The 19480-nt window shown below is 45.4% G+C and overlaps 1 protein-coding gene across 1 annotated transcript in view; it reads left to right on the top strand.

Moving 5' to 3' along the window:
• LOC142581821 (neural cell adhesion molecule 2-like) overlaps positions 1-19480 on the top strand; it is a 68515-nt gene that overhangs the window by 37042 nt on the left and 11993 nt on the right. The window contains exons 2-7 of the mRNA XM_075691269.1: positions 4174-4542; positions 8269-8379; positions 8945-9151; positions 9736-10053; positions 15711-15965; positions 19157-19441. Coding sequence (XP_075547384.1) covers positions 4174-4542; positions 8269-8379; positions 8945-9151; positions 9736-10053; positions 15711-15965; positions 19157-19441 — 1545 coding nt within the window. The remainder of the gene's footprint in view (positions 1-4173; positions 4543-8268; positions 8380-8944; positions 9152-9735; positions 10054-15710; positions 15966-19156; positions 19442-19480) is intronic.

Raw genomic sequence — 19480 nt, 5'->3', positions numbered from 1 at the left:
CCGCTTTTGTCGAAAGAGCGGCGCATCTAACTACTCAGTAAAAGAAGTAAGTAGTCACTCCAGCTTTTCGTTGGCTTTTCTTCTGCTTGCCTTCTGTCCGTTACATGTAGAATTGAGCGAAGTACGCCGCGTGACATAGCGTTTTTGCTGAAACAGCGCAATCAAAACGAGGGCCTGCAGCAACATTTCCGAATATATTCCTGCGGACCTTCTGTGTCCTGCTTATTAGAGCAGAAGATATGGGTCAAAGTTGAAACTTTGAATTTCTCGCTGGAATCCCAGGGCCGTCACGTCAGTGTGAGGTCACGGATTGCAAATATTTTTTTTCTCATTTCAGCCTTTGTGGTTCAATGAAGGTGCTTGAAAATTCCGAAGTTCACTACTTGGCGGTGTCAGCATACGATTTAGTCCATGTTTACCTGCAAATATTTAACTAGGCTCGCGCAGACGGCCTCAATATCAATGACGTCATGGTGATATGATGCGGGAATTTCAAGGCGGCGTCGCCAACGGCCTTACGTATTTGCTTCTTTTCTCGCGTACCAGGCCTCTTCTCGCGGTAAGGGTGGCTTTTTTTGGTATTGTAGAATGGCAATTTAGTAACACCTCCGAAATCATTTTTCTCTCCAGTGTCTTGTTAATAGAGGAAAATCTGTTGTACGTTAATGACCCCCTAGGCTATGTAATTTCTAACGGATGTACATTCTGTTAATACGATTGAGCAAAAAGTAACACTCTTGCCTCTGTACCCTTTCAGATAATTGGTCGCGTTGGGACTAAGGGATGAGGCAGACTTTAGTATGAAAGAGAAGGACAAAAACCGGATAAACTTGCCTCTGTTGTGGTACTCTGTGGCTTGAATAAAAGCGATACATGATAGAGACCTGGGAAATACAGTAGTGAACAAAAAGACATAATATTTTGTAGTTGGGTCTTGTGTGCTCTACAACTCAGAATGTTGGAGTTTCCGGCTAGGTTAGGGCAACGGTCTCTTGAACACACACTGTCATCGTACTTTATTTACACCGGATAGCCTACCCACCGTGTACATAATTTACGCATCATCACAAGGAATCAATGTATGACAAGGAATCCGTAATATTAATCACTAGTGAAAATACGGGCGCACTACTGAGAGAAGCTTTGATGATGGGTGGGAAGGTTAGCCGAGCAAAACGTGCGACACGATACTACAGGTTTAATATATACCGCAATAGATCAAAGGACGAAAAAAAAGAAGGACCGTGGGCTCATCTATGTAGTCGCACAACTCGGAAGCGGGCAGCATTGAGCACCATTGAGTGCACATAGTGTTAACTCGAGCTTTGTTGCACCGTCAATAACCAAAATGCTATTCCTCTCGGACCTTTTGGCTTTACATCAGACATGGATAACGATGTTGTTTGCAGACGGTGCCACAGAGCTCGACTTTCCACTTTGTTGATTCAGTGGTACTTACTGCTACCCGCTTCCGAGTTGTTGTGCGAGTGGAGAGAGAGAGAGAGAGAGAGAGATAGAGAGAGAGGTGGGGTCTTTATGAAGAAGACAAAGGTTGGCACTGTTTTCTGCAGTCCTTCAGGGAGAACGGCTCAGCGCCAATTTTGTGAGTAGATGGGCCCACGTTCTGCCTTTTCTCTCGTCCTTGGATCTCTGCTTATATATGAACGCGATAACATTAAGGGCCCCTTGTCGAAGAAAATATGGTGTCGGCGTCCGGCGTCGGCGCCGGCGTCCCGTGAGCGACAATTACCGTATATATAATATACGGCTATATAGGTATATGTATATGCCACGCCTTGCTGTATGACATGCGGTATATGCAGGTTATATTGCATATAACAAAAGTTGGTCATACCTTGTCTTAGATTCTTGACAAAGTTATTCCTCGGAATTTGGAAAATGACAGCCCGCTAACAAATGTCATGAAACAAAACACGTAATTACACTTCAGGCCTTTTATGTTAAATCTTCTCAGACTGAAATATTAAAAGTGCGAAACAGTAACAGAAACCTCACAAAATTTGGCGCGGTTGCGCATAATCTCCGAAATTGGACCACGCAAGATGCCGCGTTTCTACCAGAAAGCTCGTCTTCGCGCTAGTGTTCGCCGCCAGCGTTTCCCGGTAAACATTATGGTTACATAGGCTGCAATTGCCGGGAAGTTCGAGAAGCACTCGGGGATCTTTTAAAGCGAACGCATTCCTCTCTTAAAGCCAAAGTTCAAGTGTCCTCCAAATGTTTTCGTAATTGAACTACAGTTCTTTCCAGTGGTACGTTTGCGCAAGCAAGCAGGCTTTCTAGTGTTGTAGCGTGTGCTTTATAATTACATTAATGTGTTCATTGTGCACGTCTTGCTGCACTAACCTCACTAGGATTCATCTTAGGAGCTGTGGATCCATGCTAGAAAGGTCGTACCTTCGGACGCATAATTTTTTTTTCGCTCTTCACTATCCTTGATGAGCTCAGATGAATACGATCACAAGCCTTTATCCGAACAAGTAACGTTCTGAGTAAGGCAGGAAGAGAGATAGGACAGAGCGCAGTGCCTTTATCAGATTTGTGCTGAACGGGCGCAACTCCAGACAACTGACCAATGTGGTGGAGGTGCAAGAGTGCTCGTGAACGTGTGTTTAGGTGCACGTTCAAGAACCCTAGTGCGTCATCATTCATCCGGAGCCCTCGTCTACGTCGTTTCAAATAGTGCACAAAGTTCAGACGCCAGACCTCATCATCCATGAACTAATCTGAAGCTGCAATGCACTCAAATTATACGCACCCCGCAGGCAGAGTAAACTTCTTTCTGCATGGTTCCTAGGAAATTGCACTTCCAGCTGAAGGCTCGCATAGTTTCTTTCGCCTGCGGGAGATTGCAATATTTGATAAATTAAATTCAATAAGCATCAAACGGCACGAGTCCAAGTGCCATAAACGCGTCTTCAGGTTAGATTGCACGAGCCTCATCATATTGAAGGCTCGGGGAGCGACTGGAAATCAGCAAAAGTATTCAGGCAATAAATTGTTCGGAGAAAAGCTAGGCCCAATCTTAGAAAGCGACGCACCAAGAACTATACGCGAAGGTGGTAAGAAAAGTAAGCACCCACAAGGAAAAAAAAATATGGCTGGGCCGAAAATGTGGACACAGCCGAACGTAATTTGAGAAGCCGTCGATAATGCGTAGCGCCAACTTCGAACCTGCGATTTAATTAAACGCGAGCCCTCCGCAACCGCGGCGTCTTTCATTGATCGGATGGGCACAGTCCTTGTCGGCTTTCTTTCCCGTGTCATCGCTGTGCATATTTTGTGTATCTGCTGAAACGAGCACTTAAGCACATATGTTGCCTGTCAACCCACTAGCAACCCTTTCTCGATGATGAAGTCACTCTCGTTAAATAACGAAAGAGCTCCTACCCTGATTGACAACACTGGAGCAAAACCTTTGTGCCAGAGAGAGAAACACAGAAGAGAGGGGAAAGGCAGGGAGGCTAACCAGAATGTAAAATTCGGTTTGCTACCCGACACTTGTGTACGGGGGAGGGTGGGTTGACACATAAGAAAGTAGAGAAATAGAGAGTCAGAGTGCAAAATAGTACAACTGTAATATTATGAATTGATGCGCACCAGCGGATAAAAAACAGTGGCACGTAAAGAAAAAGTTCTCAAAAATTACAAACACCCGCCTTTACCAGCGGAAGGCTGTAATACTTCCTTCTGATTTTGAAATCTGCTTTCTCTTCTCTTTCGCTTTCTTTTTTATTTACGCTTCAAGCGTGTGGGCGCGGTGTCCTTTTCAGGGGACAATTGCTAGCTCACTTCTCTTTCTTTTTTTGTGGTGCTCATATATGTTTGCGTGATTAATAATCAATCAAGTAATCAATCATTTACCGTGCTCAAGAACAACCCTAAGGTCTGAGTGCGGGCGCTTGCATACATAAAAGAACCATACTGCAGGGAAGTAAAAAGAACACAATGACTAAAAAGAACAATTTGCACGCGGGTTCTTAGCTGGGCTTGTTGGTTTACGTACGTTATTGGGAAACAGCGAACACGACGGTGCGCGTGAAAAACGGACAGGGCAGTGCGCTGGAAAATTGGTCTGTCACGTTCAGAACGCATTGTAGGGCCTCTACAGACATTCAGACAAGATTGTTGTCCTCTCTTGCTCAACGATGTCAGGCAATACTGCCAAGACTGCCAACGCCATCCTGGAGATCACCGCAGTAGTGGGAGGCGATGCCTGGCTACCCTGCAACGTCACGCCGGCGGCCAGTAAAGAGCGTCCTGTGGCGCTGGTCCTTTGGTACAAGGACAACGCATCGACGCCCGTCTACACGGTGGACGCGAGGTGGGGAAGCCTCCTGCAGGGAGCGCGACACTTTCCCGGGGAGGAGGAGCTGGCAGACAGGCTTACCTTCGAGGGAGCCCACCAGCCGGCGCTGCTTCGGGTGTCGCACGTCGAGCCCGCGGACGCCGGCGTGTACCGGTGCCGCGTGGACTACCGCCAGGCGCGCACCGAGGTCACGCTGTCCCAGCTGCATGTCATTGGTGAGCGAGATGTGGGAGGTTTGTCATAAGGGAAATTTTATGGTGATTATTAGTATTTATACTAGCGTCCACTTTGGAACGGAGCGGTGGCAAATAGTAACCTAGCCTACTTTTTCTGGCTCTCCCTTTTTCACCTTGCGTATCCCAGTAGTGAAAATTAAAATCATGATGATGATGATGATGATGATGATGAGCTAATCGGTGTGTGTGTGGGGGGGTATTCTGTAAGTCTCCATATAGTGGACACTGTCCATTTCGTCTGCTGCTGAACTTCTGATTGACTGAGCTAGGATACGCGTGAGAAGGAGAAAGATTCGTCCAGCACAATCAGTACCTTATAGCAGTAGACGAAATGGACATGTACTTTAGGTGGACACTTAAGGAATGCGCCCCCCCCTCCGCCCCCTCTCCTCCCAGCTTTACTATATCTATTGCAGTCAAGCATTTTTCTTATCATTCCTTGCTCTTCTACCTGCTCATTAAAACGTGCATTTCTATATTGTACCATTACCTGTGCCTGTAACGACCCCGGCTCTATTTATCTTTCCACTGCTTTAATTCCTTCAATACTCGACCGCTGAGCAGTTACTGCTCTAGTTCTCTTTCAGCTCCAGTGCATCTGCAGGGTGCGCGTTCTCTACGGCTCTTGATGTGTGAATGTCTTGGCATTCCGTTACGATGCGCTAAGTAATCTACGGACTTTTGCTGCAGCAGGCACGTGCCTCCTCCTGTTGCGAATATTCGCTCTGGGATATGTTTTTGCCCTCAGACAGCCCACTCAAGTTTCCGAAAAGCAAGGCATTGCCCATATAGGCAGGCCTGCAGCATCGCCTATAATGATGTTTCATCTATCCAAGTAACACTCGAAATATAGAGGTGCCGTAGTGGAAGGCTCAGGATTAGCTTTGTCCATCGCTGTTTCTTTTTTGATGCTGTAACGCCCAACAGTGCAATGTATGAGCTACCCTGAGTTTGATGCCTCGAAATGGTGTTTTAGCGCGGAAAACTGAGCAGAATGCCCATTGCAGTGTTTTTGATAAATTGGAGGGTGTTTTGGTTGTGGATAGCCTAAGAAATAAATTTCTAACTAAAAGAATTGTATGTTAATTTGGTTTTGGCTCAAATAACATTAAATCGTTCTTTTTTTTTACAAATTTACTCTCCATGGTAACAAATAAAGGTAACTATGGGCTAAATTTTTTTGTCATGTGTAACTCCGTTTCGGCATTAAATAGCATTGATCTGATTAGTAGCACAGGAGCATTTTACTGTGCTGCCGCACTTGGAATGGGACCGTCGTGAATGAGAATCAAACCCACGACCTCCTGCGCAGCAGCAGCTGTTCAACAAAATGCTGGGTACGGTAGTTGGAATGAAAAGATTAGTGAATGGGGTTGTTCACGGCGATGAACACCCAAATCATGGGCAGGCGGCCGAAATGAAACAATAAGAAATTCACACGCTGAGGTCACCGTTTGATCTCAAACACTAAAAATGGATAGGTGACAAATTTGCACAAGCGGATGCTGAAAATAACCTACCCGCAAAACTTCAGCTCTGTCATTCAATGGAAGCAGTTTCACTGACAGAGCAGGCGAAAACAGGGCCTTGCGTTTCTTTTCTCGCGTTATATTGCGATGTGACAATATTGCGTGATGCAAAGAGCAAAGGTTCTCCTCAAGAGTATGAAGTCCAGCCCTCTTTTATGAAAACTGTTATTTAGTCAGGTGCCCTATAGCATAGCGTAGCTGCGTTTGGAATACCGGAACTAGCCTCGTGTTTTAGGGATAATGGCGACGGCTTGTGTTGTCGTGTGGAACAAAATCGCGCCAAAATTGTTCTACTCACTGAGCGTAAATGCGTCTGCAAGGACGTAATGACTGTGAAGACATTTTTGAAGTGGTATGTTTCATCTGCCTGTAGTAGCGTCGTCGTAAGCATTTGTTGCAGAGTAGGTCTTCGATTATCATCATCCTGTTGCTGCCATTACAGCAACAAATTAATATATTCTCCAATAATGCAATTAAAAACAAGTCACCGGCATGGAACTTTTCGAAAACTGAAGCTTCCGCCGCTCTTATTTTTTATGTTCATACCTATCACGATTTTTGAGATATACAGATAGCAGATGGTCGCATAAAGTTCTTACTTCAGAAGGTAAATGATAAATGACACGACACTCAGTGCTTGCGAGGGGCAGCTTCATAAATTACAGGGTCTCTTAGATCTCTCTTAAGAGGTGAACGGCGAAAGCCTACTCTTTCTCCTCTTATCATCCGCCTCTTTCTCCTTGCCTCTTCTCTTCCTCTTAATTATGCTTTCTTTTAGCCATTACTGCTCACTACTAAGCATGTTTAGTCGTTTCTGCGCAATCGTTGTCATTACAAGCCATCGTTAGACATGTTCATCGCATCTTAGTCATAAGTAGTCATTACAAGTCATTTCAGTCATTATTAGTCATTACTTGTCCTTACTGAGAATTTTTAGTCATATCTAATAAATTGTAGTCGTTACAATTCGTCGTTGGACGTATTGCGCATTTCGTAGTCATTAGTAGTCATTACAAGTCCTTTCAGTCTTTATTAGTCATTACCATTCAATATTAACCTCTACTAATCTCTATTATAGCGTTATCATTCACCGTCACTATCAATCATTTTTAATTGTTTCATCTATCTTTAATTTGTCTTCATATGGCGTGATGAAGCTTCGGCAGACACTCCGGCGGTCAGGTCTGCTAACACAAACTTCACCATAAGCCTAGAAAGGCTTTCGCCTTAGAACTACTGCACAGTTTTATTTCCAGAGAATTCAGTGGACCGAGCAATCTGATATCTTGCAATAGCTAATATAAAGGGTCCAGAAAACATATCATTCAAGGCTATTAAAAATTGTTACTTTCATCGCCATTAGTACAGTACGCTTCAAGTAGACGTTGTGGCTTTATGGTGAAGCTCTCAGCAGGGACCCTACACATCATGGCCTGTCGCTCGCTGCTGTCGGTTGACAGGTTGTGGTGGACGAACCGAGAACTTGAAAGGAAAGCTGTTTGCAGGTCGAACTTTTGCTTAGGAGAGAAAAAAATCAAAACAAAAGATAGCATGCGTGTTGTGCGGCTGACAGGCAGGCTGACGGTGGTCGAGCCGAACGCCGGGAATTTACGCGTCATCGCTCTCTTTCCTTAATATAATTTGCGCATATGACGATAATTCCGGAACAATCAAACAAAATTCGTAGCACCGCTTGGTTGATGACGGTAAGAACTAGGGGAAAATCAGAGCAGTTAGAAGACAATTCCGGTAGGCTGCCTCGCTTCCGGAGAGGCCGATAACAATATATAAAAGCTTTCGAAAAACAAAAGCATTACACGCTTAAGCGCTATGAGTTTTGTAGACCACCTAGGTATCCGTTCTGTTTACATAAAACGGACTCTGTATATATGTTTGGTACGGAAGCATAGTATTCATTCCCTGCCCTGGAACTTGTCCAGAGCAGGCGTAAGGGGCTTCTATGGGAGCCCGAACTTAACGGCAGTGGGCGATTAAACGTGTGGTGGTCTCATTATAGATGCATAGGGTTTTTAATGACCTCAATTAAAAAATAATTACCTAAATAATTTATTTGTTTGTGTAATTTCGCAGACAGATTAGATAGAAATTTATACACCGAAAATAACAATTGGTTGATAGCATGCTGAAAAGGTTTGTGGGCGCCCTCGTATTGCAGTGCCTCCACGAACCGTGATAGTGTTGGACGAGCACGGCCAGAGACAAGTGGACATCCTTGGCCCGTACAACGAAGGAGCAACTGTGATGCTCGTCTGCGAAGTTGAAGGCGGTGAGCTCTGCATTGGTCGCACGTGTACATATATAGGCGTGCTATTGTGCGTGGGAACGCCAAAAATGTACACCACAAATAAAAGCGAATGGATGATAATGTTGCTGACCGGTTATTTGTACATCTTTATGCTTGGTACTAGTATTAGTTTTTTATAAAAACGTCTGCCGTCCTCTCCGTTCAAATGGTGCATAACCTCTTTTAGTCTGTGTTCACGTCACAAGCCTTGATTTCAACGGCCTTAATTGGTTTGATCGCCACAAAGAAAAGTGCTTCTTAGTAAATGGCACCGAAAAAAAGTAGAAATAAGCAAACCGTCCAGTTCGCGAATATAAGGGTAGATTGGTCGTGCCGCATGTCCTTTTATGCGCAGCTTCGGCTCGCTGTACAGCAAAGGCTTTCGTGTGCCAGGCTATAAAGCAGACATATGATATAGCTTGGAGGAAAGAAGCAACAGTAAGGGTCCCTACACAGCAGAGTCTAATAATAGACAACGCTTTACGTATGTGTAGTTGTATGGAGCTGTAAACAGATAACTATGTGCGTTTACAATTTGCTTGCGCAGGCGATCCTCCCCCCGAAGCGCTTTGGTTCCGGGACGGTGAACTGGTGGATACCAGCTTTTCGGTGCTGCGACCGCAGGGCGTGGTTCGCAACGAGCTGCGCCTGGGTCCATTACGGCGCCGGGACCTTCTCGCCGAGGTTGTTTGCAGTGCGTCAAACACCAACCTCACGGAGCCACTAACGAGTAGCCTCAGACTTGACTTGAATCGTGAGTTCGAGCACCGGCACCTGTGTGCGCTGAGTATGACCTTTCGCGAGTCGGTTTGGCACGCTAGTTCTTTCTGCACAAAGCACGAAACTAACAAGCGGGACAAATGTTACGGGGTTCTGTACTGTGAGCGAGAAAAGCCCAAGTCGGTGGTTATATCATTTTTCACCATCTGCGCTTGACATTCACGGTAAAATGAAAGAAGAGCTGACCACAGGAATTATTTTACCACGTGTATATTGAAGTAACTGCGGTGATTAATAATATAATCGCACATATTAGTCACAGCTTATGACTTAAATTTAACTTCCCAAAGTAATACCGGTGCTCTTAGAGACTACCTGTAGTACAGCATTCCACATTAATATCTACTACCTGTAATTCAAGTTGCAACCACAACGCATTACACGAGTAGGTATGCACTGATCCTCCATCAGTAGACTGCTGGCGTGGCTGGGAGTCAAACTCACAACCTCGTGCTCTGTAGCGTACGGCCATAGGAACTGAGACACCGCAGTGAATGAGTGATTGGCATGCAGTTCTCATCGGGATAAACGATGCGTGCGACATTTCACTATGCCCAGTAAAGCCGACCGAGGTGAAGGTTACACTGCCGGCGCTGTCCCTGTCCACGTCCGGTGAGGCCGCCCTGGTGGCCGACGAGGTGGCCGAGGCCCAGTGCCTTGCCGTGGGAGCGCGGCCACTGGCACAGGTCGCCTGGTTCAAAGGTGGCCAAAGGCTGCTGCACGACCGCATCGTGTCGCAGGAGGCCGGCTCGACGCTGAGCGCCATCAGCTTTGTGGTGCGCGCCGAAGACCACGGCGCCAAGCTGACGTGCCGCGCCGACAATCCAAGCTTGCCTGGCAGCGAGACCAGCGACTCGCTCCTTCTCGGCGTCCAGTGTGAGCATACTCTTCAGTGCGCGCTCCAATAATCTGTACTTTTCATAACATTGTTGCATTACAATGAGCACGAAGCATTCGCACAGTCTACACTATGTACACCCGCGAGCAAAAGTATACGGACCACAGGTCCTCTGAAGGAAACTAAATTTCGTTGTAGTTAACATGCATAAACTGAAATTGCGAACGTTTCAGTGTACTCGTCAATGCCAAGTCTGGTCTGCAGTCCTCATTTTCAAGTTGCATTCAGAGGCAGAAGAAAAAAATGGCTTTATTGCGCAATCCCTGGTCTGTATGCGTTTGCTCACGCGTGTACACGCGCCCAAAAATGTCATTGATTCAAAGGAACGACAGTCCGATCTTCAATAAGTATTATGTAGCGCTGATTGGCACGTGGTGTGCAATCCAGCAGCCTCCAGTTTACAATATTACGAACGCAAAACACAGGTATTCGAAAACATTAAGTCAGAACCGAAAATTCACCGGTTTTTTTTCGTCTAAAAAAAAAAAACTACGCTAGAGGCTAAATATGACGAATAAGCAAAAGCAAAAGAACATACAGTAAGCGAAAGTGAGTATTTGCGTCAAGTGCACGTAGATGTTCATAAAAAATACTACGAGACTGAGCGCATCCACAATGGAACCGATTAGGCGTACTTGAACAACGGGTCTCGAAATGTTCCCAATAAGGGCAAGCTGCACCTGTACATGTTGTAACTGCTTCTGACGAAAAAAAAAAAAAGAAACCCTTTGAACACATAAATATATCAAAATACCATAACCTTTTTGCATATCATCGCAACATATTTATGGAAAGCACCAGCGAGAAACGGCGACTACCCTTTTACGAGTATCGTTCGATGACGTTCCCACCGTTTGCTTTCAGATGTGCCAGAGACCGGCTGCGCCTGCTTACTCTTCTTAAGTACACTTTCCTTTCTTTTCCTTACTTCTGCGGAAAAGGATCTAAATCTTCTGGCTCTAGGTTTTGGAGTGCCACCTTTACTTTCCGTCTAAGTTCTTCGTGATCATATTTTTCTTCACTGCTCACCGCGCTTTCAACGCCCATCGTTCTCCATTCACTAACCCAGATGGCTCGAATGAGGCAGTTTAAAAAGATGAGCTGTTGAAGGACGAGCTGTACAAGGTGTGCACATATGCTAGATTTGTAAATCAAGCTTCGAGGATGCATAAAGCATTAGTCCTACCGTGCGCGAAAGGTGGTGTGCCAGAAAAAGTGCAAGAACAAAAGGCAGGTGGTGGCACCACCTTAAAGTTTCCGCACTATCCATCCGTGACTTTTCGGATTCGGACAACGTCTGCTCAGCGCTAATTAACATTTGCCGATATTAGAAGGATTGCGTTGCGTTATTAAGCAACTAAAGGCGTAACCTTACGACTTCTATAACTTTCTCGTCAGAAAAACGGTCCAGACGCTCAAAAATACCTTGAAATTCGCGACGTACAACTGAGCGTGGCGCTTAGGTATATGAGCGATATTCAAGGCGGAGACACTGGCCCTCATTTTCTGAGCTATAGTACCGATTTTTGACGCATAAATTAAATCAGAGTATCACAAGAATTATATGGGAAAACACGGGGAAGGGGGGAGATGGAAATTCATGACGATGAGCAAAATGAGAACAACGTAATAGCGGGAGCCAACGTTTCGACAAGTGGCCTTGAAAAAGACAAGATTTGCAGCAACCAGCCATTATCGGTAAGTTGGCCTAGTGACCGATGTACGGCGGTAGTAAAATCGGTTGTTCCCAAGAAAGAAATTGTTCTTTGTTTTTTAGAAAGTTGTGATCACATTGGTTCCCTGCAGCCTAATTTGATTTATATGTAAGAGGAAAATGCGTCCTGTAAAGTAAGGAAATTTATGTGATATTCAGGACGCGTTGCAAAACATAGATAGGAAGCGAAAGTCTTGTGAAGTGAGCTTTCCTTGGCTCCACAGTTCCTGCAGTGCTTACTGTAGACCGGCTTTGTGCTTTTGCAGAAGCCATTCGGCCTTTAATGTTTCCTCACACGAGCTGCTTCTTTTTTTTAATCCTATAGGGCCAATATCAACCAATTTTAAACAAGCGATATTGTGCTTCGCTCAGTGGGAAATAGCACTGATCACATCTGAAGACCGACAAAATGTGATTATATAGAGCGTGCAGCGACCTCCAAGCCTAAATCATGGCGGGGGCGAACGAAAGGGATCCCAGCTGCTGCGTTGTTTGCATGAATAAAAAGAGTTTTACTTCGATTATCTTGCAAGCTGTACGCAGAATACAGTGAATTTTTTCACAATACGCAAGCTTGAATGCGCTCTTTGGAACGCAAATCGAATTTCTTCGGAAAGAGTCGTTCCATAAACCGGAAACTTTAAGCGCTTATTTAGTATACGGTGTAGTGTAGTCGTAAGTCTTCATTGTGCCGCGAGCTTTCTCGTGTATAATATTATTTGTTGCGCAATATATAAAGCTTCTGAGCAGTGCAAATAAATTGAAAAAAAGAAAGAAATAGCCTACTGACAATCTTCCGGGAAGTCAAAGAAGAATGGTGAAAATTACTGCGCGAGAAAGTCGTTCTGGACATTAATAACAATACTTCTAGCGGCAGTGAGCTGAGAACATTTGCTGAAACGCCGTATTTCGCGAATATTTAACAAGATAAGCAACAAACTGGCATGTAGGGCATAGAATATATCTGTGAAGTTAGACAATAGAAGCGCATCTATATATAACAAAAGAGCAGCCATATTTTGCGCCATGATTTGAGGATGAGGTAAATCGCTAATTGAAGAGCAGAACTCGTTATTTATATTGACACGTGTGCTTATCTTTATCGGCCGACCACGTTTCGCCGCTTAACAACTGTAATCGCACAGCGAGGGACGCGCCTGCATGTATCAGACGTTTCTGGAAAGTTATCGATGCTTCTACCCGGCTGTCTGTTGTCGCCGAACCTTGTGTTATCTAATTTCATCGCGTGACTCGAATGTTGTAGAACTTTGTGGAAGGCACGCGGGTCCGAACGATTAGTCTGGAACATTCGACGACTGCTCTATAAAAGCCGACCCGCTTGACCCTCAGATCAGATTTTCGACGATCGCCGAGCGTGTTCGCCGCTATCGTTGTGCTATAAGTGTAGCCTGTTTTGTGGGCACAGGTTCGCCCAATAAAAGTTTGTTTGGTCGTTCACAGTATTGCTTACTGTGTTATTCAACGTCACCACCACGTGACAATATCAAATTACGAAATTATGAAATTATACAATGCCAGCAAGCCCGCCATAATGCTCTGGTTGTATGTATTTTGTGAACTTCAGTAGGGTTCATATCTTATTAACTAGGCCTATGGTTCTTTCGGATAAGTGATGCAAAAGTACATAATAAATTTTTCGAGAGCCCCATTTCTAAAAACATAGTCACATGGTCGTTTGGAATAGAAGATTATTAATCTCGCCAGGGCTAATAATTTTCGCCCACGTTTTGCGCTCAGGGGTGCTACACAAGATGCGCCTATTTTCTCGCTTGCCCGAGTTTGCTCGGTGGCAATCGAACATTGCAAAAAGAAATTAGCAGACAATAAAATATCTAGAAGTATAGTCGTTTGGTCTAGTTGGTCAGATACAGCAAAGGGGGGGGGGGGGGGGTTCATAGGGCTTAAAGACGCGGACAAGAGCGAGACAACAAGGACGAGCGCTGTCGAGATAAAGCCACTTAGGCCAGCACGAGTGCAGCTTGCGCACACCGCTTCCTCGTTTCAAACGCAGAAGAATGGGCAATGTTACGCGCAATCGTCGCTTATTGCTATCAACGCAATATTTCAATACTGTTCACTGTCTCGCTATGTGTCTACACATTCGGGGCAAGCCGCTTGCCACGCCTTTCTGGGGCCCGCCGTGGGCGTGTCTTCTCTTTCGTGGATTATCGTTCTATCCACCACCGAATGCGAACAGTGCAGACTTGCCGCATTCTCACGCAAAGCCCTTTCCTTTCTTTCAAATATATGCTAAAAGATTTTTTTCTGTAACACTGGGCGGAACGCCACACTATTGAACGAAGGCACCGATGGCTTGACCACGTAATGACCAAGTGGTGATGACAAGGTAATGGCAAGGGCTGATGACAAGGTAATGACAAAGTGATGACAACCCAAGAGTGAATCAAGATAAGCTAATAAAACTGGAGGCGTGCCGTGGGTTGAATTTTCTTTCTTGATACAATTAGCTCATTAATTTGAGGACATTGCTGCGCTCGCGGAGGTCCTGTGCTTTGCCAAACTCGCGCCTTACTGCGGAGCACCTCAGATGTATTTTTGCGGCAAAGCAAAGATGTGTTCACCGGTTATATACCAGCGGTGCTCTGTTATCTGTTCGGTGTGTCACGTTAATTATTTTTTTATCAACGCTGGTGTAGGTGTCTCAGTATGCATGGCAGTCACTTGGCAAAAGAAACTACATGGTTTCACAGGTTGCTTGTCGTCGAAATAATGGGCAACTTTCCTATTTACGTCAAGGCGTGATACGTGCATTCGCAAGCCAAAGTATGTATTCGTTGTCGATGGGAAAACACGTTGGAGCGCGAAATGCTTTAGACTACTTTGTGTTAAGCAGTTTGTTCAGAATAAAAGAATCTGAAAAAAAGAAAAAAAAAGCTCTAATGTTGAAGTTTGAAGTGAAAGCAAATGATGCGGCGTTAAGTATGCTGCAACGCTATGTTCGTCTTATGATCTGTTGTGCCTTTCGGCGCACTCACTGAAATTGGTAAGAGGCGGTCAGAAACAAACGTGCGCAACGAGTGTTCCTCTCTAAAGCTGCCGAGTGGACTCCGGAGCACGCATCCGAATTTTGGCGTCTCGCGCTTGGGGTACAATAAAGGCAACTTTGGTGCCACATATGTAAGTGCGATGCTTACATTACACCAAGAAATTTGGTTGATTGTACGCTTCCTAACACACACACACACACACGCACACGCACACGCGCACGCGCACGCACGCACGCACGCACGCACGCACGCACGCACGCACGCGCACACGCACACGCACACACGCACACACGCGCACACGCACACACGCACACGCACACACTAAAGTGCTGCTCAAACACTGGTGTTCTAATTAAACAAACGGCTGAGATGGACGTCAGTTATGTCTGTCTGCATGTTTAACATTGCCGTCTTCAACGACGAAGACAACGTCTTCGTCGTTGTCTTCTTCCACAGCTGGCTCCGATGGCGCTCATCATGCCAGCGTTCCCATACTACCCCTTCCTCCGCGAAGGCGCTGACGCCACTGACTCACTGCCAGTCGGTGCGGTGATTTTGGTCTAAAATTCTTTGCCTCAATATATCATGAACTGTAAACACGAATGCATGTAACAAATGTGTATAACGAATGTATAACATGAATGAACGCGAATGTATAGAAGTAAATGTGTGTCTGTACCTTTGTTCAAAATTCTGGGTCACCTCTTTGTCGTGAGCTACACACAGCTTCCATGGTCATCCACCTTCGCACAGTGGAATGGTTCACGATATTTTTTCTTTAATATTACTGGGGTGGAGGCAAAGGGCGGGTACAGCAGAACATAAGAGCAACTATTGTTGTGAGTAGTAAAGCTCCCAACATTGTAATATTGTTGACCGCGTTGGTGTGCAGATCCGCCAAGGATGTCACTAACTTCCTCTGATCGTCGACCACGTGAGGGCGACAACATGACTCTGCGATGCGACTGGAGTGCCAACCCCGCTGTAACCGCCATCTGGTGGCGTCACGACGGCCGCCTATTGGAGTGGCGTGACGAGTTCGTCGACCTGGTGAATGTAACAAGGGCGCAGTCTGGACTGTACGAGTGCCTGGCCTCGAACCGCCTGGGCGAGGGTTATAGCAACCAGATACGGCTGTCCGTATTGTGTAAGTTGCCATGGCGACGTTCTTGGTATAGAGAGGCAACGTTGTAGCAGACTAGGTGGAGTTGGTGACGGTCGCTGCAGGTGGCGGCCGATGCCTGCAATTGCTCTGTTTGAACATCTTTTGCAGTGTCACTGTTGTGCAGAACCACATGTCTAACTAACCAGTTTCCGTTAATATATGCAAGAAGTCGTAAAACTTCGTTGCGGGCTATTGCGGGCTATAATGGACCCTTCTGGAAGCACAGTGCATTGATGTCACCTATGTGAGCACCGTTAGAGTGGATGCTTGGGAACATACTGCCGCATGCTACACGCACGTTTACGGATAGGTTTGAGTGGATCGTGCCGTGTCACCACCGTTAAATATTCTGGCCCTTTCGTGGTGAAAGTACTTTCGTGGTAACAGCGGGGCTTTTGTTAGGCTTGCAGCATCAAAGCAGACAACTTTCTTGCAAAAAGACGACCATTCAATCGCTAATACTCTTCTTACCTCGAAGTCAGATATTGTTAAGCGCAATAAGTTTTTTATTATTTTCTTTTCTACGAAGTATTGCTGTATTCTTATGTTTCTTTATGCATTGAAGCGCAAAAGTAACTAGAACGACCGTGTATTTAGTCCCTTACTTTGACAATGCATATCCGAAACTGGTGTGATTCTGAAAATTCATTCTAAATGGATACGCTTTGCAATCTCACCTGCTACAATTCGTAAATTGCAATATGTGCCTTAAAGTAATAAACTAAGAAGTTCATTCGTGAATGTTTGTTAATTAGTTGAATATGCGTTTAAATTTCTCGTAATAGTAGTCTACCTACCACATTTATGCTACGTAACTTATGCTACGTAATTATGTTACCTGCCATAGGAGTTTCTTTACAAATTCCGGTAAACATAGAAATGATCATCCCGTAAGGGCTGGTCACGCCTTGCCACAAAGTTTCTGCCCTATCAATGATAACGTTTTAGCAACAATACAATTCATTACACTTATCTGATGGCGTAAAGTTCTCGAGAGAGACGACCGTGAGAATATTTTCTGCACCTTTTTTTTTTTTTGAATGGAGGAAGAGTCGTGCAGAGCAAGAGTACCTATACGGCAATCGGTGGAACACAGCGCGAAATAGACGCGGACAAGGGAGGAGCATAGGAGAAGCACTTCCTCCCTTGTCCGTGTCTATTTCCACATTGTTTTTCACCGATGGATTCGTGCCAACTAGCGCGCATTCATGCCCTCTCAACTTGCCTATAGCGTTGTTCAATGGCGTGACAAAGCGTCTCAAGTATTGGGCACCAGCTCTCCTTACATCGCCGATACATGCCCCGATATCGAACTATGCTTCTCTCCTAGTACATATCCTCGATTAGACATTTTCCCATTATTCTAAAGATCGAGCTGATCCTAAAATGCTACTTGACATTGACAACGTGATTAAGAAATGTGTTCGCTTCGTTACAATGTTTGTGTTTTATTCGATCCGATAAGAGCAGCGCATCGATGAATGATGAACGCAAGCAAGAGAAGAGAGTATAGGCTGATTACTATGACTTTTCAGAGAGGGAGCAAAGAAGACGTGAAGACGAGAGGAAAAAGGAAAGGGAGAAGGACCGGGAGAAAGGGGATCTCTCTCAGAGCCTGAAGACCACCAGTCCAGAACAATAATAATATATCCCTGACAACACGGGCAACTACTTTTCGACAAGGACAAAGAACGGCCGCTGGTGTATTCATTTCCCGAGAGAGCTATCTCTTCGGGGACCGATAATATGACGCGTAATGCGGCCATTTTATGCGCTAAGGGGGTTCAGTTCCTTTGCAAGTAATTGCTGTATTCTCGACGCTGTGCATGATTGATAGACTCTAAGACAACAAAAGCAGCACAAAGGGCGAGGCATGGTTTCTCAGCTCGCTGTAACGCTTGCGGATACACCCCCCTTTGTTTAAGAAGCGCGAAGGCCTTATAGGAGACATGACTCCCCCTTCCCTCCTTCAAGCGGGTTTATTGGAGCCGAAAAGATTGGTGGCTGAGGAAGTGAGACGGCGGTGGCTCGTTTATGTTTCTTGCATAAAAAGTTAAATTACCTAGAAACTGCGTTTATATATATATATATATATATATATATATATATATATATATATATATATATAAACCTCCGCATTGGTGCTGCCTTGTGCGGTGGTTGCTAATAGCAGCATGTACCGTAATGTTGTCTATATTCAGCACCTGGCAGAATTTGAAGTCGCGAATTTCGGCAGGATGTACTAAACAACAAGAAATGCCTTTATTTAGGATAATGTCCAACTACAATGTATTCACCAGGAACATATTTCAGCTTACAGTATTTTCTGTGCAATATATCAGTCTAAAGCATTGCAGGTGCATTATTGCCTTTTTTTAATTTCAGACACGCTTATGCTGAAAGACCGGGCGCTTAATGACTTTGTGTCTTGTAGTAAAAATGTGATAAGGAAATAATTAATCTGCTAGAGGCCGCACGTGGGAGCAGTCCGCAGCACACCAACTTTCAGCGTTGGGACGCTTGTAAACATCTAATATTACATCGAAAAAATAGCAGATATTTCGCTTAATTTTTCTTGTGTAGGTGAGTCTTCTTGGATGACTGCGTTGGGTGTTGTTCGTTGCCACCTGCACTCAAAATTATCGCATTTTCGTATTTACGCCAAGCTGTACCGGTGACCCGATACGTACAGTGATTGCCATTATCCAGAATTATACTTGTTTTTCTAATGCCTTAACCGAGCGTGTCTTGAGGCTAGCGTATTCAAGTATTGGAATTACGTGCGCAGTTGGTCGTAAATAGTCATTATCACCGCCAATTATTTACCGCCGCAATTGTTCACACGCACACACACACACACACACGCGCACGCACGCTAGCACGGACGCACACACACACTTTTTTTTAAATGAAGGAATGTAACAGAAAGCTTGGCGCCTTTGGTGGCACCGGCTACTCCTTTTCATATGGCAAACAAAATGAAGTCGCTAAATATTGCGGAAGACACTAGATACAATCAGAAAGCATCAACACAATCTTCTGCACATGTGTCCTGGAAGCCACAGAAGATAAACATGTACAGTTGCGCAAGTAAACGGAAGTACGTATACGGGCTCTTTTCTGCCCCTGTATCTGTCTGACCTTGTACTGTTTTGTTGCTTTCGCGAGTGCAGTCGCTCCCGAGTGCGCCGAGGGCCAGCGGGAGGAGTACGCGGCGTCGCCCGAGCTCCGCGTCGCTTGCGAGGTTCGGGCCAACCCGAGCGACGAGCTGCACTTCGAGTGGCTGGCCAACACCACGAAGCGTGCGGGCCGCATCAACAGCCTGGCGGTGAACGGAACGCGGGCCCTGGCGCGGGCTGTCGCCAGCAGGGAGCTGGAGTACGGCCTGCTGCTCTGCTGGGCATCAAACAGTGTGGGCAAACAGAGGGAACCCTGCATCTTCCGCATCGTGCCGCCCGGTAGGTTACCCAGCATGACATCATCATCATCATCATCAT

Source organism: Dermacentor variabilis, chromosome 5, assembly GCF_050947875.1.
Source record: "Dermacentor variabilis isolate Ectoservices chromosome 5, ASM5094787v1, whole genome shotgun sequence".
Taxonomy (NCBI): domain Eukaryota; kingdom Metazoa; phylum Arthropoda; class Arachnida; order Ixodida; family Ixodidae; genus Dermacentor; species Dermacentor variabilis.
The sequence above is the reverse complement of the archived record's forward strand: the minus strand, read 5'-3'. Positions and strand labels throughout refer to the sequence as shown.